General features: G+C 37.6%; 1 protein-coding gene across 2 annotated transcripts in view; it reads right to left on the bottom strand.

Annotated features, from left to right (window-relative positions):
* Nucleotides 1–7401: 7401 nt before the first annotated feature.
* Nucleotides 7402–22248, bottom strand: part of KPNA4 (karyopherin subunit alpha 4) — a 29831-nt gene continuing 14984 nt past the window's right edge. For both annotated transcript variants that reach the window (XM_081328634.1, XM_081328635.1), the window contains exons 9-17: nt 20943–21112; nt 20813–20857; nt 19392–19523; nt 18863–18991; nt 15740–15844; nt 12854–12925; nt 11236–11398; nt 10932–11026; nt 7402–9303 (exon numbers count right to left, since the gene is read on the bottom strand). In XM_081328634.1, the coding sequence (XP_081184760.1) occupies nt 9205–9303; nt 10932–11026; nt 11236–11398; nt 12854–12925; nt 15740–15844; nt 18863–18991; nt 19392–19523; nt 20813–20857; nt 20943–21112 (1010 nt within the window). In that variant the 3' untranslated portion in view covers nt 7402–9204. The remainder of the gene's footprint in view (nt 9304–10931; nt 11027–11235; nt 11399–12853; nt 12926–15739; nt 15845–18862; nt 18992–19391; nt 19524–20812; nt 20858–20942; nt 21113–22248) is intronic.

The following is a 22248-nucleotide window of genomic DNA, read 5'->3' as shown; positions in this document are numbered from 1 at the left end:
AAAATCTGTAAAAATTATGTGCCAATAATGAAAAATTGGTGGGAACATATGCTGAAAAAGCAATAAAAATAAGCATGTTAAAATACTGTGGGATTTCTGAATATAAGCTGATAAAAGTCTAGGCACATAACACACCAGGTTTAACTGGCTGGAGAGAAAAATGTGGACAGTTGATGTGGCAATCTTAGGGTTTAGTAGAATAGAAGACAATTGTAAAAGCTCACACAATATAAAGATCTGAAAACTGAACTTGAAAGATTGACCTAAACCAGTTGTGGTGGTCCCAGTGGTTATTGACACAATGCCATACCAGAAAATCTTGATGGCATTAGATTATCTGTACATTGACAAAATTTCATTGCACATATACTGTACTGCTACATTATGGTATCATAGGTTCAGAATTCATCTGCTTCTGGGAATGCACAAGGAATGCATCAGCTGATTCTGTTTTGGAAAGGCGATTTCCAAAGATCACCTTTTGGAAAGCATACCCAGCTGTTATACTGTGTAGCCTTCCTATATAGTAGCTGCCTCATGGCATCCCAGAAGCTGATGTCATTTTGGAAGAGGCCACAGTTCTTGTGATCTGAGAATGGTGGTTGATTCCAGAATACCATGAGGTGGCTTTGTATAAGAAGGCTGGCACTCCTTTGGAAAGGTGATCTTTGGAAGATGTAAATGAAGGTCTGGCGCAAAAAATCCAAGGATGTGAGGCCTAGCTGGGCAGGAAGCAGGCCCAAAGACTATGGGGACCCGGCGGAGTGAAAGAAGGCCCAAGGGACCCAACTGGGTGAGATGGAGGCAATTTCAGTGTCCCTGCAGCTGGTCATAAGGGCAGCCAGCTTACAAAATGGTCAAATTGTGATCACATTACTGTAGGGGCACTGCAGCAACCGTAACTTTGCTGAACTAATGGTCTTAAGTTGAGGACTACATGAACTCTTTAATTGTGCTTTTTCAGTGTTGAATTTCATATGTGCCATCTTTCAAATGAGATCTAGAATATTCAACAGTAGATGAGATCACATTTTAGTCAGGTAACTTAACACCCCTGAGGCAATCTGCTCGAGCAACTCACAAGGACTACAAGCATTTTAAATCTGGGGCATACTAGCCTAAGGAAGGTTGTGATCAATTTGATAAATCTTTTATATAGACTATTCTGCTGCTGAACAATTAGTAAATACTAAAGTATTTTCATAGGGACTCGGTGGCTCAGTGGGTTAGGACGCTGAGCTTTTCGATCAGAAGGTCAGCAGTTTGGCGGGTCGAATCCTAAGTGCCGCATAACAGAGTGAGCGCCTGTTACTCGTCCCAGCTTCTGCCAACCTAGCAGTTCGAAAGCACGTAAAAATGCAAGTAGAAAAATAGGGACCACTATGGTGGGAAGGTAACAGCGTTCCATGCACCTTTGGCGTCTAATCATGCCGGCCACATGACCACAGAGACATCCTCGGACAAGCGGCTTTGAAACGGAGATGAGCACCGGCCCCTAGAGTTGGAAACGACTAGCACGCATGTGTGGGGGAACCTTTACCTTACCTTACCTAAAGTATTTTCAGAATGTTAAAGGTAAATATTTACCCACCTTTCCAGTAGAAATGTGCGGAAATGATATTTGATAACCATTTCTAACTGTGAAGAACCAGTGGCTATGACTGAAATAAGCAAACTAGGTATCAAAAATAAAGACAATATGATATGCTTAGAATTTTTAAAACATTCTTTTTCTGACTAGTAGATGTAACAATGCAGAATATTTACACCTCTGATTCTGCAGGAAAACACCAATGGACTGTGATCTCCCATCTATTATATACATAATCCACAAAACTTTATAAACAAAGACTTCATATTTATTTTCTATATGACCTGGGCTCTTCGGCTTTGAAACAGAGATGAGCTCCGGCCCCTAGAGTTGGAAACGACTAGCACGCATGTGTGGGGGAACCTTTACCTTACCTTACCTAAAGTATTTTCAGAATGTTAAAGGTAAAGGAAATATTTACCCACCTTTCCAGTAGAAATGTGCGGAAATGATATTTGATAACCATTTCTAACTGTGAAGAACCAGTGGCTATGACTGAAATAAGCAAACTAGGTATCAAAAATAAAGACAATATGATATGCTTAGAATTTTTAAAACATTCTTTTTCTGACTAGTAGATGTAACAATGCAGAATATTTACACCTCCGATTCTGCAGGAAAACACCAATGGACTGTGATCTCCCATCTATTATATACATAATCCACAAAACTTTATAAACAAAGACTTCATATTTATTTTCTATATGACCTGGGCTCTTCAGCTTTGAAACAGAGATGAGCTCTGGCCCCTAGAGTTGGAAACGACTAGCATGCATGTGCGGGGGAACCTTTACTTTTTTTTAAAGTACATACTCTGACATATTGTGAAATGTTTACTATAATAAGTTTGAAAAAGCAAATAATGATATACTTTTGCCACTGTGACATAAATGTTTTATCTTTTCAGAGTGTATGAGCATCTGCCTTTACTGATAAAATTAATTGTATATTTTATAACCTGCCATAAAAATTCTGAGAAATGTCTGGAATTGTGTCTGGACAGTTAAAATCCATTTCAGAATAAATGTGATAATACAAATCACTCTTTACTCAGTATGTTATCTGATGTGCTTCTTTTCATGCTCTAATGAAAAACAAGTTGCCATTTTACACAATTGTGAACATAAGCTAATCTTCTGCACAGCTCCATTAAACTTTCAAACTTTCCTTTTCCTGAAATAAAGGAATTTTAATCTTTATTTATAAAGATTTTTAAAACTATTGTTTGGAAGGCCAAAAGCAAAAACCAAACAAACCGTTGGTATAACTCAAGGATGCAAATATTACCTAGAGTAAAATTGAGTCAAATCTGGGTATCAGGTTGGCATACTTCTGTTTGATATATATGGTACCAAAATATTGTAAAATATTTCCATGGTGGTGCAGTGGTTAGAATGCAGCATAGCAGGCTAACTGCCAACTGCCAGGAGTTCGATCCTGGCCGCTCAAGGTTGACTCAGCCTTAGATCAGGGGTGTCAAACCACCGGCCTGCGGGCCAGACACATTATAACTCAGAAAATTGGGAAAATTATATTCAATACCAGACATATGAGCAACCCTACACATGGGTGTGCCTCTTGGATATTCTCGGGGTGGACTTCCATCTCCTAGAAGCCTCAGCAATTTCATGAATTATTCCATATTATCTTGAGGTGCCCAGATTGAAGAAGCCTGCCATAAGCTGTGTTTGCACTTTATTCATACTGCTTTCCTTTAAATGCTGGAGTTTAGCAGTTTTGATTTTGTGGCAAGATAAGCCCGGTTAAATTGCAATACTGGAATTAATTATATCACAAACCTCTAGGGTATCATGAATTCAGAAAACATATATATATATATCAACAATATTTCAGGATAATTGACTTTAGAATCCAGATTATATCGAAGGAAAATATTTCATAGAACATCTCTCTCCCCATTATCATTTTATTTTAATGTTATAATGGCCATGTTTCATCTTTTGGATAAGGAGACTGAAAGAAATAATGTATGTTCAAATAGATATGGAATAAAATGATTCTTCAAGTACCAGTTCTCCAACTGCTTATGGCTTTAGGGAATACCATCATCAGCCAGGATAAAAAAAGTAAAAAAATTATACAGTATTTGAAACTTGAGGCAGTTTGTTTCTTGATCCCAAAATACAATTGTGTCTGGAACAAACTTGTCAGATATCATGGCTCTAGGAACCAGTTAGACCACTAAGATTTTATATTATCAATAATTAAGAAAAATAACCACAACTGCAAAATTTAACAATTCTTCACTTTACAAAGGACTCCCAAGCTATTAAAATTGTTAACGTGTAATACATTTGTAATTTAGTACGTCTGCTTTTAACAATCCCAATGCAATGCTTGGCCCACCCCCCCAACCCAAAAGTAAAGGATACACCCCATCTTTTTACACTGGTCTATTCCTGCGCGCTTGTTTGTATTTCATCAGAACTCTCCGGGTTTAACGGTTTTTAAAATAGTAATTTATATGCCAGGGTTCAGAATCCCGCCTCCTCGACAAAAATTCTAACAGCGTTTGTAGTCCTAAACACAGATTGGGGATTAGTCAAAGAGCGATGGCATTCTGTACGATTTTATGGATATCGTTCTTGAAATGTTCCCAAGTAACGAAAGGTTGACAAAAACTCCCGTCTGAATTGAAATTTAGTGAGAACGTGGCCTATCCGCAGCTTACATTCGTCACGTTTTAAAGCCAACAGATAACTTTAGCGGGTAATTGGGAACCATCAATCGGGAAGATCTTTCTCCACCGAGGCTAGTTAGTACCTGTAGCTGCGAACTATTCACTCCGCAAAACCAAACCGCACTCGCCCGGCGGGAAAAGCGGGATTTTCTTCCACATCTTCTCTTCCCCACCCCAGCCCTAAGTCGGGCTTTAACTGTCCCTGTCGTGTTCTGACCAAGTCGCCGGGCAAAGCAGAGCCAGGCGAGCCGGCGCCCTAGGGGATCGCGGCTGATCGTGATGGAGACGGGCAAGAGTACCGAGGACGCCAGAAGCCTCCCGGAGCCCAGAAGACTCCGCTTGATTCGGCGGAGGCGAAGGAGACGCCAGCGGGAGGGAAACTTGGCAGCGGCGCTGACGCAAAGCATGGCCTTAGCCGTGGTGGGCACGGCGGGCGCTTATCCCAGCTGGGTGCTGGTGAGCGGCGGAGAGATACAGATTGTGCTGGGAGCGTCTTGGGTCATCAACAAGGCCGGTCCCGCTTCCGGGTCGCTGCTCCTGGGCCCGAACGGGGCTCCCCTCATGTTGGCCATCGCTTTCTGCTGCGTCTTCAGCGTGCTGATTGGCTCGTTGGCCCTGACGCTGGACTTCTTGGGATGGCGGCGGTGGCGCTCGTGGGCGCCGCTGTGCCACGGCTTCGCTGCGCTGTTGATCGCTTGCGCGACGGCGCTCGGTTTCTGCCTCTTGCAGGTGATCAGCAGGCGGATCCGCACCAGGAAGGAATTTCAGGGGTATGATTTATCCATCAGCCCCGGCCAGAGCCTTTTCTTGGGCTTCCTGGCCTGCATTCTGGCAGCCGCCGCCACTTACATAAGTTTGAAAACCCCGGCGCCGATAGAACCGCCACGCACCACCCGGGATTTGGAAAAGCTTGAGGAGTTAAGATTCTTCCCGAGCCGCGTTGGACCGGGAGAATTTACCGACAGCTCCGCAGCGTCCTTCTCTTTGAGGAATACAGTTGGACGCCAGAGCAGCTCAACGGACGACATGGCGTCAGAGAAAGAGCTCTACGATTGTGAAAACTGCAGAAAACTGCAGACGTCTTCTTCCCATGAATGTTCTCTAGAAAAACAAAGGGGACAGCAGAAAGCGAAAGAGGACCCTGGCCGAGGGTGGCCGCGGCGGCTATTCCGGAGGGAAAATAAGCATTTAGCTAAAGTGGTGGAGGGTGAAAATGAAGAGACTGTTTGCAGTTCTGAAACCTAGTTTCTGATCGGCAATCTGGAAGCCAAAAGCGCACATACTTTTGGACCAACCTCAACAATCTGAACGTGTTAGGAAAGCAAGACTCGAGCACTATTATCCCTTTCCCGTATTTATCCTTAAAGGATATTTTTACTTTGGAGAAATAATTTCACTGGACATTCATTAAGGGGAAATGAAAAATAATAAAATAAAAAATAAACGTCCTGTGAAACAGTGGAAAACTAAATGCAGGCATTTTATAATAGTTACTTCAGCTGAGTAAACCCAAATATATACAATTTCAGTTTTAGGTGGTGTAAAGTCTTCAGATTTACACAATTGTTCACCTTTAAGAATGTATTTCTACCACTATAACCATTTTGTTCAAATCAGACCAGCTACTTTTCAAAGGTTATTTCAGTACTTCTGTGTGAATTAATGTTAAAATTCAGATCAGAACAGGAACTTGGTCTACAATTCTAAAATAGAGAACTATCATTTCCAGAGATCACAGTATACTTTGAGCCATTTGTTGAGGAAATATCTTGAGGCAAGCCAGCTATCTCACCTAAATACTGATACACTACCTCCAGCTTTAGATTGTATCACATTTTATTAAGCAATTTATCTTTATTAGATATATTTTCTGAATGTATGTTCTGAAGCTTATCTGATTCTTCAGTCTTGCTTCCTCTCCCCCACCCTTTATTGATATTTATTCTTAGACCATCTTGTTTCTTGTGAGAGATTTATTATAGGGTAGTTTGTTTTTAAGTACTATCTCTAAGGTGAAGATGAACCAATTACAAAGCTGCCTTTGACAGATACAGTACTTGGCCTTCAAATACTTAAGATCCAAAAGTTTTATTAGTGGATTCAAAATGGAGCAATAAGCTAATTTTGAATCTTGGATTTAAATATGCACTGTGCAAACACAAATAGGAAGACCACTTTAAAAATATTTAAAATAGCCATCAGTAAGATATTTTTTCTTGTAAAAAACATTTTCAATTAAATTTGACATCTGCTACACATGGGAAAGAAAAAAAAGAGCTTTTGTAACCTCAAATGGCGTTTCCTCATTTTCTTTTAAAAATCATTGCAAACATTCTATTTGGGGATAAAATCAGTGGAACAACTTCTGTCATGTATTAAGAATATAGTTTTAAGCAATAAATTTAGGTTTAATGTAAAAAATGCAGTTACACTCTTGAGCTACAATTTTACCTATCCCATTTTAACCCCTTCTCTCCCCCCCCCCAGTTCAATCATGTTGTACTATAAGAGACTGCCTGGACATGTACTCAGTTTTCCTGGCAAGATTGTTCAGAAGTTGTTTGCCACTGCTTCCTTTCTAGGGATGAGAGGATGACTAGTCCATGGTCACTCAGCAGGGTTTGTGAGGTGAAACTATAACTCAAGATCTCCGGATTTCTAGCCTAGTGTAACCCTACACCAAACTGGCTTCCTTTTTAACTTTTTAGTGTGTATCAATTTCCTGGGTGGTCTTGCCCCATGTAAACTATACATCTCCCTCCCCCACTGACAGTATATGATCTATTTCTAGCCAGAAAAAATGGAGCAACTAAATTGCCATGTGCAATCTCGAAGTTGTTTGTGATTTGGCAAGCAGCTGAACAATCCTAAATATTTCTAAAACTTATTTTGCGCATATTATTGTAATTAATGACTTAAGAGAAAATTTTGATATGGCTGAATGTGTTCATTCCAGTTGATGAATGCAGAATATTGAAATATTTTACCCTTGCTTAAAATGAATAAATGGAACATGGAAATTAGAAAAGGAAATAAGAAATTATTGCACCATGATAATATTTGCAGGATGCAAATATTTCTTTAGACAAAAATACATACGCCAACATAATATTGTTTTAAGTTTTAATGTTTATTTTCCCCAAGACAGCCTAGCCTGCATTCTACTTGGATAAATTTCACAAGCTAGTTTTCTGCTGCATCTAGTTTTAAACTTTTAACCATGTTTCTGATGATAAGGAATGCTGCAAAAATACTCTAGTCCAACAAAGAGTTATGATCACAAAATAATTTGTATCCATTCTACTGCATTTCAGAATTACCAGCTGATTTAAAAAAACACAAGGTAGAGATATAGATGCTAATGGTGGCTAACCTGGTACGTTTTCTTACAGCAAACTGTTGATCATGCAACACTTGTGCTCAAAGGGGAAGGCACAGCATTTCCTACAATGAGCCACCTTATAAAGAGTTTTCTTTTTGTACATATTTGTAATGTTATCTTTAATTTAGTGTGCAGAACCTCAAATTGAGGTATTATTCCAATTACAAAAAACACTTGCATTTTCATGCAAGTTAAGAATACAAAGTTCTCTCTAAAGTGGCTCAAAATAGATTGTTCATGGCTGTCTACATCTAAAGATAAGTCTAGAACAATTGGACAGATTAGGTGGTATCAACGGTGTTCAAACCATGACTTGATTTGTACATCTATTCACATCTCCAATCTTTTCAGCAGTACATATGCACCAAATTTTATTTTGAGGTTTCCATATCATTTTCATAGAAAACAAAGTTGAAAACAATTAACATTGAAACACAGCACGGTATTCTACCACAACAGAAACAGCTGGTTACAGGACTCAATAAAATCTAAAAATGAGCTATGCTGTAGTTTACCACGTGCAAAAATAGCTTTATGTCATCTCTGAAAATGAAAAGATGATAAACATTGTTTTCTAGTAATATGATAAATTTTGTGTACTGCAACACAATAGTTAGAAGAAGGAAATGTATGGATTCCATGCAAAAATCTACACAAAATAGTTTTGATGATATGGAAAGCTTTTTTCGAAGTAATGAACAATCATCTGGTGCAAATGCACAGGGAAGCCTTCCTCAATGTTTTCTGACTTTACAAGCAACTAGTAATAAGCCATACAGGAAATAAAATAACTAAAATTAAAAGGGATAAAATAAAATAAAAACACAGGCTGCAGGAGTAAAACCATAGTCTGCTGCTAAACCGGTCTCTTTTTTTGTGTGTCCAGTGTTATAACACTTATGCACTCCTTTTGATGATTGACTAGGGTTATTATCAGCCCCCTGAAGGCAAATCAAGCTTGCATGCATTCACATACAGCATCACAACCATACTCTCGTACACACCCCACTCCAAGACTAGGAGTCTGCTTTATGAGCAAAAGAGCCCTAGATTTGAAAAAAAAAACATGTGGCCCCACAGCACTGAGTCCAGACATTCAATCAATGTTGTCCATTCACACGGTGCTTCATTAGCAAGGCCTGGGCTCATTCTCCTTGGACTGATATGGGCATCCTATTCTCCTTTATGCTTACATGGCTTGATGATAGAATAGTACTGCATTTTCCCCACAATTGCGCTAATTAAATCAATGTCCCTCCTCAGGCACTGAATATCTTTGACCTGTAGCCCTTTTCCTTTGAACAACCTATATAAGCATTCAGTGTGAAGTTTTTCATTACATTTTGCCACTCACTCTCATTCGCACCCACTCGCCATCTTGACTTCATTCGGGCTTTTCTGTGATTCCAAATGAAATCTTCACATTTTCTTTCCCGATTTAATGCAGCAGCGGATCCCATGAGCCAAGCTTGATGGATCAAACCTTTTTTTATTCAGTGCTGCATTGTACCTAAATTCCGAAATACCACTCTAGAACTGGAACCCTTCTGTAGGTACATTGGCAGATGAATTGAAACCGAATGTTCCACCTTGTATTGTTTCAGGAACAAGGCTTGGATCTTCATCTATCTGTAAAAAAACAAACAAAAAAACACAGCAAGATCTGGGATTAGATACTGTATATTTATAAGGCACCACACTGCATTTGCTGCAGGAATAAACAAAGACTTCATCCTATTAACTCCTCTTTTGGCTTGTGGGTGTAGATTTATTACTGGCAATATTACAGATAAGTTCTTATTTAATGCCTGCCTTGGACAACAAGAATTCGCAGTTACAATAGTGATGAAAAAGAAACTTTGTGTCGCATGTTTGCTTTTACTGTCTGTTAATATATGTCAAGGGTGGATAATTGTCCCAAGAGGCCATTTGAGAAACAGACTGTGCTGGAGGGCTGAAACTATGTAATCCAATTTGATGTCCTCAAACTCCATCAACCCAGGCTGCTCCACACGAGAGGCAAGTGCTGCACAAGCGCAGAAAAGTGCTTTCTATCCTCATCCTCCTGTGGCTGCCAGCTGACTGAAGGAGCACACAGTAAGCCAGATCTGACTTGACTTCTTCTGCCTTCTGTGGCACACTCATTAACATTTGATTTCTAATTTTCAGTTGACCTCATATTGGTGAGACTGGGACAGCCAAAGGATCGGATGTGGCCTGGGGGTAGTCAAATGCCCAGGTCTGGTGTATGTTGTCATATGCCTGACATATCCTGCTGCCCCCACCCCCCTCAACCTGCAGAGCAGAAAAATTGCCTGAATAAGTGATCTCTTTCTGAGTTGCTTTTGTCCACAGCTGAGCTTATCCCTGAATGTGCTAACTACAAATCAACAAACTCAGTACTGTGACCTTAATTAGTTGATCATACCACTGGTCTTGCTGCCTGACACTGATAAGATCTTAAAGCAATTTCACCCTACAATCTGTTGTGTGCTTCCCAAGTCACTCAGGCTTGCAGTGGGGCTAGCACATTTCTTTCAATGTGTATTCCCAACTATCTGGCTGCTTACTTTCTTGTAATCCCTTTCTCTCTAATGAATGGAAAACATCAATTCTCTTCCTGCTAATTATGCCAGCAATGGGGTGAGCATCCCAAAGAATGGTTGAATGGGGAAAAGGGCTACTATAAGATTTGCCCTTTTATCCGACTTCCTCATGAGTCGTTCCAGAAACTTCCCTGCCATTTGGTACCATATCATTCTGATGCTGTAAAGTACAGGTGTCAAACTCGCTGTGTCATGTGACATGTTGCGATGTATCGCGACTTTTTTTGCATTCCTGAGCTGGGGTGGGTGCAGCCTCTGCATGATGCAACCGGCCCGCAAGCCAGCAGTTTGACACCCCTGCTGTAAAGCAAAGAAAAGCCTAAATAAAATCGTAAGCATAGTGATGTGATTTTTCACTTAGCAATTGCTTCGCTTAACAAGTGGCTTGCCAATTCCAATTCCAATTCCAAAACGAGGAATACCTGTAGTTTAAAAGAGCATTCAGTGAATTTTTCAGGATTAGTTTTGATCAGGGGAACAAACCTCTCTTCCCCTTTCTCTGTAACAGCTGCATAATTTTTCATACATCAGGTTGGAGAAACAGAAAATAAAAATAAAATGGTTAAAAAATAAAGCACCTCCAATTTTAACCCTTCAAACATAACAGAGCTTGGTATACATATTCAATATTCATAAACAGAATTTACTTACATCATCTGAAGAGAAGAATTGATCAATGATCTCATAAGCCAGTTTGTAGATGTCTTCATTTTCATGATTTTGTAGTTGTTCAATTTTCTCCAATCCTATAAGCAAAGCAAAGAAAAACTTCATAATCAACTATAAATAAAATATTTTCAGGACATAATTATTTCTGTAATCACATTTCAATAAATAAATATGTATATTTTTAGAATATCAACATCTATGGATCTGTGACAAAATATGAAATAATTTAAACTGATAGAAATGTATAAATTCAAATCTTTTACTAAATCAAACAATTAAATTATACCTCCACATTCTTCAATAAGGTTGGCTATGGTTTCTGCCTCATCATCAGCCATTTTTAATATATTACTTAGCCCATCCAGCACTACTTGCACGACCTGAGCATCTTTTACTGTTAACAAGTTGCAAAATGGAGGAATTACATTTTGTTGAATTAGATATGCCACCTAAAAAACAAAAATAAATGATATCAGGACCATAAATGAAGACAATGTTAAAAACAGAAAACTTTATGTATATTTAAAACAATAAATGAATAGATTCTCATTATTCCTTAACCTGAAAGGTATCATCTACAGCAGAGGTCCCCAACCTTTTGGGCACCAGAGACTGATTACATGGACATTTTTCCGCAGACCAGAGGGGGCGTGGTTTTGTGTGCTGCCTGCATCTCAGATGGGGCTTTGCTTGTTTGTGTGGCCCGGTTGCTGGTATGCCATGGCCCAGTACCGGTCTATGGCCCAGGGGTTGGGGACCCCTGACTAGGGTTTACATAGATCTTAATGATAAATCTTTTTTTTAAGTATTGTTATTTATCAGACTGAACACACATTTGATGAATTTAGAAATTCACAATTTCTAAGATATTGCATGTTCCTACTGATTTAAAGTTTAAGGACGGTAATTTAATTTAATGTAAAATAATCCAATTTTTTGAACTTCAAGTTCTTTGCATAAATAGAAATATACTTTTCTGTACAAATGTATCTACACAATTTCCACTACAGGTAGTCCCTGCTTAATGACCACAATTGGCACCAGCAATTCTGCTAGTAAGTGACCCAGTTGTTAAATGAGACACTACGCAATCACAACATGTGATTTTACTGCTGGCTTCTTTATTGCTTGTCGGAAGCTAGCTGTGAGGCACACAAAAAACGATCTTGTGACAACTGGATGCTGTAATGGTCATAAGTGTGAGGACTGTCATATAGTTAATTTTTCAGTGTTATCTAACTGAACATTTGCTAAACAAGGCAGTAATTAAGCGAGGTCTACCAGTTATTCTATTATGCCTCATCACAACCTATATGCTGACCTATGAGTGAAGGCCACTGCAGTAAGAAGGGAACATAGGAAAACATTCCGTGCATCAACAAATTATAAATAAATATTCTGTGCATTGAATACTATTTATAATCTTTTGGTTTAAATCATTGAAAATACACATGATTTTAATTACTTTACAGAAAAAAATTGAACTGTAATAATTTACCTTAATAATGTTTATTCTGAGAATACCCTTAAAGTACTATTATCTATTTTTATACCAGACTCTAACTGAACTATCAACTTAAGTAATGTGAGACTGGAAACTATTTTGAGACATTTTTGTTTCAGTTAACCAGAAGTTAAAACTATTCTAAAGACTTTTTTTGAGTATAAACTTTAAAAGTCTCCAAAACAAATCTAATACAGTTATGTAATTCAGTTCTCAGCAGGTTTACACTGGAAAACAATATTGAAGAATTTGTATACTACAATCTGAGACAGATTACACCTGAACAAAACACAAACTGAATCTAAATAACTTCTTTTAATTGGACTGTGCCTCCCATTTGTATTTGCATTTTAATTCTACCATATTCCCTTGCCTCAAGTATGTATGAAGTATTACTTACTTGATCTTTTCTTCCACTGATTGTCAGGTTACTTATAGCCCAGGCAGCTTCCTTTTGTGTACCAAAGTCACCCTAAAAATATGAAAAAGTTGATACATTATTTTCAGGCTTTTCTTAATAAAGTAAATGAAAGACTTTTAATGGTCAAACTTAAAAATTAGTTTAATATCACTTAATTTGTTAAAGTCCAATCTCCTGTCTCCCAAAGGCTGATTTTTCCCCAGCATCAGAACCAAAATGGGTATAGATAGTACTTGAATTATGACTGTAACTGAGCATGCAATTTTGGTTGTAAATTGTGGTCATAAAGTGGGTCGTCACATGACCCTGGCCAATTGTATATTGCAATGTATATTGCAAAGTGTAAAAAAATGTGGTAATGTGACTGCCGGGGTGTGTGTGTGTTTGTGTGTGTGTGTGTGCGTGCATTGGAGCTTCAAATCTGGGTCATAAGTCCTTTTTGGGGGATTTGTCTTAACTCTGAACTATTGCTAAGAGACTGGTACTAAGTCACGGACTACCTGTACTTTGACTATTAACTGTAGGAGATGATCAGCCTGAGCCCAAGGGAGGGATCAAACATGTCATCAGCTTTGAGTGCCCTTCATGCCCGCAGGAGATCTAAATTAGCCCACCTTGAATTCGGTTGATTCTTATCTGCTGCCAATTTGCTTTGATGGTTAGTATTCAGATTCTTGTAGAAAGCATTAGCATGCAATAAAACTATATTCATTTGAACTGACTGGATTCCTGACTCCACAGAGTTCCTCTCTTTCGCCCCTTCTTTTCAACATCTACATGATAGTGCTGGGTAAGGTCATCTGCCAATTTGGGGTTCAGTATCATCAGTATGCTTATGATAATAAATTATATATTTCTACCCTGGGCAGCCAAGTAAAGCTGTCAAGGCTCTGTCCCAAAGTCTGGAGGTTATATGAGTTTGGTGGGGAGAAGATGTCTCTGACTCATTCCTATCAAATGGTTAACAGTGCTGAGAAGATTCGGTTTTCTACCCAGACCCTGTTGTGAAAAAGAAACTGCTGCTTCACTGAACTTGCTATCTTCTAATTTTAATGGTTTACTGATTTTATTGTAATTTGTAATTTTTATTGTAAGCTTTCTAGAGTAGTTGAGAGTTGGGCTGCATAAAAGTTTAAAACTATTATTAACTATTAGTGAACTACCCACAGTAGAAGCTAGCTACACTGATTTGGGAGGCAGTATAAGTTCATTTCCTCAAATCCTTTTAATCCCTTAATTCATAAAGCAAGGGATCATTGGGCCAAGTGGCTATGTATATTTCTGCTTGGAGTTGACATGCAAGGAAAAAAAGAAAATGGCAGGAAAGAGAATAGAATACCAACCTAATTTCTGTTAATAATAATAATAATAAACCTTTATTGTCAAAGTACAACATGTGTACATTGAGATTACCTGAGCCTCTCCCCATGCTCCCTCCCCCCAACACACAGTGACAACAAACCCTCCATCCTACCACATCATGTGAACCAACTACACCACACACCAGCCTCACAAGTCAATTCTGCATAAGTTCACAGAGATTATATCCCATTCAAAAGCCTAACAGCCCACGGATAAAAGCTATTTTTCAGCCTGTTGGTACAGCTGGCTATATTCCTATATCTCCTACCGGATGGTAGGAGAGTAAAGAGATAACGTCCAGGGTGTGAGTCATCCCCGAGAATCTTCCTCACTCTTCCAAGGCAACGAGCCCTGGTGATGTCATCCAGTGGTGTCAGGGAACAGCCCACAATGTCTTGTGCTGTGCTCACTACCCTCTGTAATACTTTCCTATCCGCGGCTGTCAGACCAGCATACCAAACCACAATACCATACGAGAGGACGCTCTCTATAGTAGACTGGTAAAAGAGGGTCATTAGCCGTTGTTCTACCCTGTTCTTCCACAAGACCCTAAGAAAGTGAAGCCTCTGTTGGGCCTTTCTAGACACCTGGGTTGTGTTAACTTTCCAGGTCAGATCTTCACAGAGGTAGACTCCCAGAAATTTAAAGGAGGAAACTCTCTCCACACAGAGTGACCTTACTGCCTGCAGATATTTATAGGTAATAGCTTTAATGCCACCACTAAAATTACTGCATTATGAGTCCCATTTTGTGTTGGTAGACCTTCCCAACTCTAACAGGGTCCATATCATGCTATCAAAACTGCAAATATCCCAAAATATTGCCTGATACAATTTAGCCTTCAGTTTGACGAGCAAATATGATGTCTGCTTTGTATTACAATTTACTTGTTCTAAAATACGAAATGATAACCTCATCCAAATTTGGAAAACCAAGTCTTCTGTGGTATTCATTGTACAAATGTAGAAAAATGGCTAAAATACGTTTTGAGCTATTTAGTTAGGCTACTGCTTACAGCAGAACTTCTGTACATGAAAAGATCCTCACTATCTCTCCAAAAGAAATACTGCATTTAGTCCAGACTGTCCTGCAGCATTTTGTTGACATATGACTGCCTTTGAAAGCATCTGGTGATTAATACCTGATTTGCATTATAAAATTTGGTACTTTTAATGTTTCATTATTGCGCAAGGCATATAGTAGTAGTAGACAACAACTGAGAAATCTATTGAAAAGAAAAATGCTGTTTATGGAATTGATATATTGTTCATTAGATAAATTACCACAGATTTAAAATATCTTAGTCTCTTTAAACAACTTTGTCTCTTACATAACTTCATTCTCTCAGTCTTGAATTATAATTATTTAAGTGATATAATCAGCAGCTTGCTTGAGGATTGGTGCTTGCTTTGCTAGAAAAAAGCTAAGTTTACTGAGTTAAGTGAGCTATCAGGCAGACATATATGCACCCACCTAAATAATTTAAGTAAATGTTTGTCTAACCTTATCTAAAAGATGTATTATCATTGGTACAAGGTTAGCATCTATCACAGCCTGGACTTGCTGCTGATTTCCTGCAGTGATGTTAGATAGGAACCATACAGCTTCCTGCAACAAAAAAAGTAAAGTTTAACAATGCTTAAAGAAATATTACAAATTCTGAAAGTATGGCTTGACTCTTGGCTACGTGGTTTTCAGTATGAACACAGTAAAATAAAATCTGGGTACCATTTAAGTTGCATGTTAACCTATTGTGTTGAAATTGTTCAGCATACGTCTGCTTCCAACATGAGTTATATTTAAAGAGGATAAGAATTAAATTATAGGATATATACTTTTACCTATAACCAATAACTGCTGGATTATCCCTCTGAACTTAAAGTCAGGTATAAATAAATTATAACATTCGTATTAAGCATTTTATTAAGTATTTGTGGGGGGGGGGAGGGAAGTGTGAGTTATTGTTTCCCCTTGGGCACTAGTTGTATAAATCATGGCCTTTTATTTTTTAATCCTTGTATACCCTTCAGAGGCACCTGAAATGGGCAGCCATATAATTCATGAATTTGCAAAAACCTTTATGAAGTTGTAACATTTTACAATGTTCAGCTCATCATATTTAATAATGAAATGAGCCTAAAGTTAATCAGAATTCTAAAGGGGCTGGATTCCCTTCTCACTGGTTTTAATCCTTGGTGCTTATGGTAGTGATTTTGAACATGCTACATATATAGACTAAAAATTATATGAGAGCACATTTTTTAAAAGCCACTAGATCAGTTATTAAAAATGAAACATATTACCTAAAGTCTGGTAGCATCCAGCTTTTGCACTATGTTTAGAGAATGATTTAAAAGTATTATCAAGCCACTGTAATGATAATTTCCAAAGTCTTGACCTCCATAGGACTTCAAGACAATGAAATAATGGGCTGGCTTCATATATTATGTTAAATTATAAAGTAGCTTGATTGGTTTAGCATGAAGCTTAAACAGACACTACAGTTATTGAGCAAACTAAGCCACCAGGGTTTGTTATAATGACATAGTGCAATGCTGAACTGCATTAAAAGTTCACTGGATTAAAAACTTGAGCCCATGATCAGAAAAGACTTTTAAACAAATACGTATATTTAAATAATATATATTCTGGGTTATTCCATGACTACTCTAATCTAAGAAATTTTGCATCAAAGTATCATAAGGGGTAAGCAGTTTTGGGTAGCCTAGTGAATACAGGTTTGCTGAGTTGTTGCAACAATTTTATATTACATTGAGTTGGGAGCTGGCCTTATAAGCTTAATGGTAAATATCAACTCATGTTCTGAAGCCAGTAATTTTGGAATGGATATAGATGCACTGAACACTAATCTACAGAAAACTAGACGTGCTGTGGGAATTGCTAAGCACATTGGTTTGTGCTTAAATTGTAAGCCGCCCTGAGTCTTCGGAGAAGGGCGGGATATAAATGGGATTAAAATAAATAGATAAATAAATAAAATGACTGATCTAGCTAATGAGGTGCATGCTGTGGTACGTAAGATTAGACCCCTCACTGAAAGCTCAAATTTGAACTTGGGGTTATGATCTTCTGTGCAAACTGGGATGGCAACCGCTTAGATTGATACAGTAACTTTATTCACTAATGGGTATGGATTTTCTCTGATCATACATGCATTAATTACATGCAGATTATGCTACTAAATGTAATCAATCTGGGCCCGTTAGACCATTGTTGTTGTTAGTTGCGAAGTTGTGTCCGACCCATTGCAATATATGGACAACGTTCCTCTGGGCCTTCCTGTACCATCTTCTGGAGTCCATTTAAGCTCATGCCTACTGCTTCAGTGACTCCATCCAGCCACCTCATTCTCTGTCGTCCTCTTCTTCTCTTGCCCTCAATCTTTCCCAGCATTAGGCTCTTCTCCAGTGACTCCTCCTTTCTCATTAGGTGGCCAAAGTATTTGAGTTTCAACTTTAAACCATTAGGACAGTTCAACTGATGCAAAATACAATTGCTTGGGGGTTTGGTGGATTAATCAAGTATACTACATTAATTCTATGATAGCCATATATTACTGACATGTTTCCAAACCAATTCAGTCCGAATATGTAAAGCAAACTATGCCCACATGAATCCATCTAAGATCAATGAAAAAGGTCAAGTCCTGATGATCCATTTCAAATTCAATAAGATTGGTAGTCTACACACATTTATTTGTTCAATGGATCTACAGTTTCAAATCTCATTGGACGTTGAGGTATTTAGAGATATTAAAATAACTATAATACATTAAATAAAATCAAAATAACAAATATGTACAATATAGTCCTTTAAGTTATATTTCACTTTTTGAATTTTAACATTTAAAGTCTATAATTGTATTTACTCTTTTTTGCTGCCCTAGAAAGGCCATTTTTAAATTAAATGAAATGTGTAAATAAATAAAAGACTGTTTTGTCAAAGCTTTTTTTAAAAAAAATAGCATAACTTCTAAGTATAATAAATTGAAACTTCTATAAAATGTGCTTTTAAGTCTTTTAAGAAACTGCTTATTGTTTATGAATAAAAATCATGTTTTGGTAGTTTAAAAATCATTAAACTGGACTCTTGGATCAGATTACATATTCATTTATATGACAAAAAGAATATGTCAGAGGTTTACAATTTCTAGATACAAACTGTGAACATGTTTTGGGCTTTAATCACAGGCAATGTTGCACAAAGGCCCTATGACTTAGCAACTGCCTCAGATGCACTCCAAAATCAGCAATTCTTTTCAGTGTCCACAGTTTGCATCATTATTTGGTCCTAAATACAAATATGCACCATACACATTTTCTCCCTCCCCCTCCCTCTCCCTCTCCCTCTCCCTCCCTCTCCCTCTCCCTCTCTCTCTCTCTCTCTCACACACACACACACACTTTTTCTTCTTTTCCATACTGAATAAAACAACCTTGCTCTCCTATTCACATTCATCCCTCTACATTTTAACCTCCATTTCATCATTTCCAAGAGTCAGTAAAATTTGAACATAGCTGTATTCACATGGAGTCAAAAGATCAATTATATTAATTTATTATCAATAGCATATAATAGGTAATAGTGTTGTACATATTTACATACCTTATTAATTTTTTCTTTGGGGTGTGTCAACAGAGCAGGAAAATGTGAAAGAGCTTCACAATTCAGAACTACCTGGGTTTGTTCATCAGTGCCAGTAACAATATTGCCTACAGCTCTGAGTGCTGCAGTCTAGGAAAAAAAATAATTCAAACCTGATGGTCAAATATGTTAAAAAGGAAAGGATTTGGTGATTCATTGAAAATATTATGCATTAATTTCACCCATTCACCAGATTTAAGTTATTGACTGTAAGCTGAATGCTATCAGTGAAAAGATTCCAGAAATAAAATTTTTAAAGTATTATCCAGGGAAATAATTTGGTATTCAAATTCTACGGACAGTCTAAAGTATTGTTCAGTTCATTTATATGAAATGCCATTTCACATTAAAAACAGTCTATTCATATCAGAATACTTCACACCTCTCATTTTAATAAAATGACCATTCAAAAAATTTCGTATATTAATTTCTAATGCAGTGCTTTCCCTAAAAACTCTATTTAAAGAAAGGAAGCTTGCAGAATACTTACTTGTACTTTAACTTCCTGATGGCTGAGAAGAGGAACCAGATGAGGAACTATCCCAGAATCTATCACCATCTGAATCTGTTCATTGCCTGAATCCGTTAGGTATGAGAGGGCCCAGACTGTATCTACCAATATCTAATTAGAAGAAGAAAAATGCACCACAACTTCACAAGCAAGAAATCAATAATTGATTGCTATGTTTTATTCTACTTAACATTTTCTAGGTCTTTTTATAAAATTTAACTTACACTCACATCTTAGTGTATAGCTCAATAATAGTGAGGGAAAAAGCATATAAATATGCTTCCAATCCATAAAGAGTTCCATCAATTAAGTACTATGCTATAATTGCTAAGCATTCAAATTTATCATTAGGTCTCTTGTCCCTTTATCACGGTTCTGCCCATTTTATTTTGCTGTCTTCTACACTTTAGAATTCTTTTAGAAACCTCCTTCCCCAAGATTCATTTTAACCTCCATCTCTAACCATGAACTAATTATAAAATATGTATCAAACTTAACTTCTTGCTATTCTCACATTGTCTATTGTTATATTGCAATATTAAATCTCATTTATGAACGTATGTATAAATGTACACATGTGCATGTGTATTTCACATTTTTGTACCACCCATCTGCCAAGTAAAGTAAAATAAGTAAAGTAAAGTAAAAAGTAAAGTTGATCTAAATTAAAAGCAAAAGTTAAAGCAAAGCAAGACAATGTAGTTAAATGACAGCTATGATGTGGACAATATGTAAATTATGATGGATCTATGTAACTTTTCAATGATTAAATTTGGAGAAAGGGTAATAACACCAGGAAGCCATGGTTAAGGGATTATGTGCAACATTCCTTGATGTGTCATGGTTTTGACAAATGAAACTCTTCAAAGAACTTCAAGGCATTGTTTACCTTAAAGAACCTTTATTGGAGCAGCATAACTTCGGCACATACATGGTCGAAGCCAAAATCTGAATTATCCTCCCCTTAGCACATAGTATCAAACACAATTCCCTCCTCTAATTAGCAGTCATAAATCACATTCTCCAATTAGTTTGAATTCTCCAACCCACCATCTCTTATCTTCTCTTATTTCAAAAGCCCGAGTTCATACACTTTTACAATATTGTTATGTCTAACTAACTCCCATCACATTCCTCCTCCTCCCCCAGTATCATCTAATTCTAAGAATAAAGCATAGGAAAGGAAAAGGCTGCATCTCCATATATTGTCAAAGCAAGAACATCCGATGCTAGCAGCGTTGACAATATGTAGCAACACAAAACGTATTTACTTATTTGAGATAGCAGTTTTCCTGAAAAGTAAATCTAATAAGAGTAATATATATGTAAGCAGGTACCAATTCTGATAGGGTTGTTTATTTTGCCTTTAAAGATACTGTACAAAATATTTTATTACTCACATTTACATCTGTGTGATGAATTAAGACACACAATGCTGGGAGGATCTAGAAGAAACAATAAAAGGGTTCAAAATTTAAAACTGTGCAGGGAGACCTAAACTGATTAATTTCCAAGAAGCAAATAGATTACCTCTTGAATGGTTTCCATTGGTGGAGGTGGGTCTTTGTGACGGCACAGGTTGACCATTACCCAAGTTACATTTCTTAAGAAAGTTATTGGAATAGATGGGCTGATGAATGACAGCAACGGCTTCACCACTCCAAGACTAATGACATAATCTCTACATTGTGGCCCATCACCTGTATAAATATTTAAACATTTGTAATATATTAGTAAAAATATGTGTAGATATTTTCAAAGCTCTGTATGCAAACAGGATAATTCTAATAGGCTATTACAAATGCTTGTCTTTTAGGCTAGCAATCTAAAGACTACCATTTCTCTGAATATCTCCTGCAGTGAAGAAAAGCCTAATCCTATAAATCTGTTCCACTGAGAAGTTGCTCTTATCATTATATATTTCTTAATATTCATGGCAACAAACATACTCCTGCCTCCGATTTTCCCCACAACAGCACTGAGGTGGATTGGGCTGATGACTGGGCCAAAGTCATTAACCAGCTTTCATGTCTAAGGAACGTCTACTACTTAGTCTCCTGAATCACCACACTATAATGGCTCTTTTCTATTTCTATATCTACAATCCTCTAATCAGAAATTGTTAAACTGGGGATAAGTACTCCAAGGGATAATCTGGGCATATCCCGGGGGTAATGGAACAATTTATAATTGCTTGTTTGTGAATTGAGGGATCCAGCTTGGGACTGCTGCTATCAAAATGCTTGTGTAAAACAAGAAATTCTGGGTTTTTTTGTGAGGAAGAGGTAATGACATTACAGTAGTCCTTGACTTAACCACAATTGAACCCAAAATTTCTGTTGCTAAGTGAGACAGTTAAATGAGTTTTGCCCCATTTTGTGACCTTTCTTGCTACAGTTATTAAGTGAACCATTGCAGCTGTTCAGTTAGTAACATGGTTGCTAAGTGAATCTGGTTTCCCCATTGACTTTGTTTGTTATAAGGTCACAAAAGTGAATTATGTGATCCCAGGACATGTGAGTCAGTTGACAAGCATCCGAGTTTTAATCACGTGACTATGGGGATGCTGCAATGGTGTTGTGAATAATGGTCACAGATCACATTTTTCAGTGCTATTGTAACTCCAGTCACTAAATTAACTGTTGCAAGTCAAGGACTGCCTGTATTTCATACCAGGAAAAGGGATAACTGGACTGATTTGTGGACCATTGCTCTAGTGGATAGCCTATGAAAAATTTAAAATAAAGCACTCCCATGTTGGGAAGCACCCAGCTGGGCAGGCCTCAAGTATGGAATTAGCCTCAAATCCTTGCAAAGCCACAAGAGATCCAGAAAT

Source organism: Vipera berus (assembly GCF_964194415.1).
Source record: "Vipera berus genome assembly, chromosome: 5".
Taxonomy (NCBI): domain Eukaryota; kingdom Metazoa; phylum Chordata; class Lepidosauria; order Squamata; family Viperidae; genus Vipera; species Vipera berus.
Note: the sequence above shows the minus strand (reverse complement) of the source record. Positions and strands in the feature narration are given on the sequence as shown.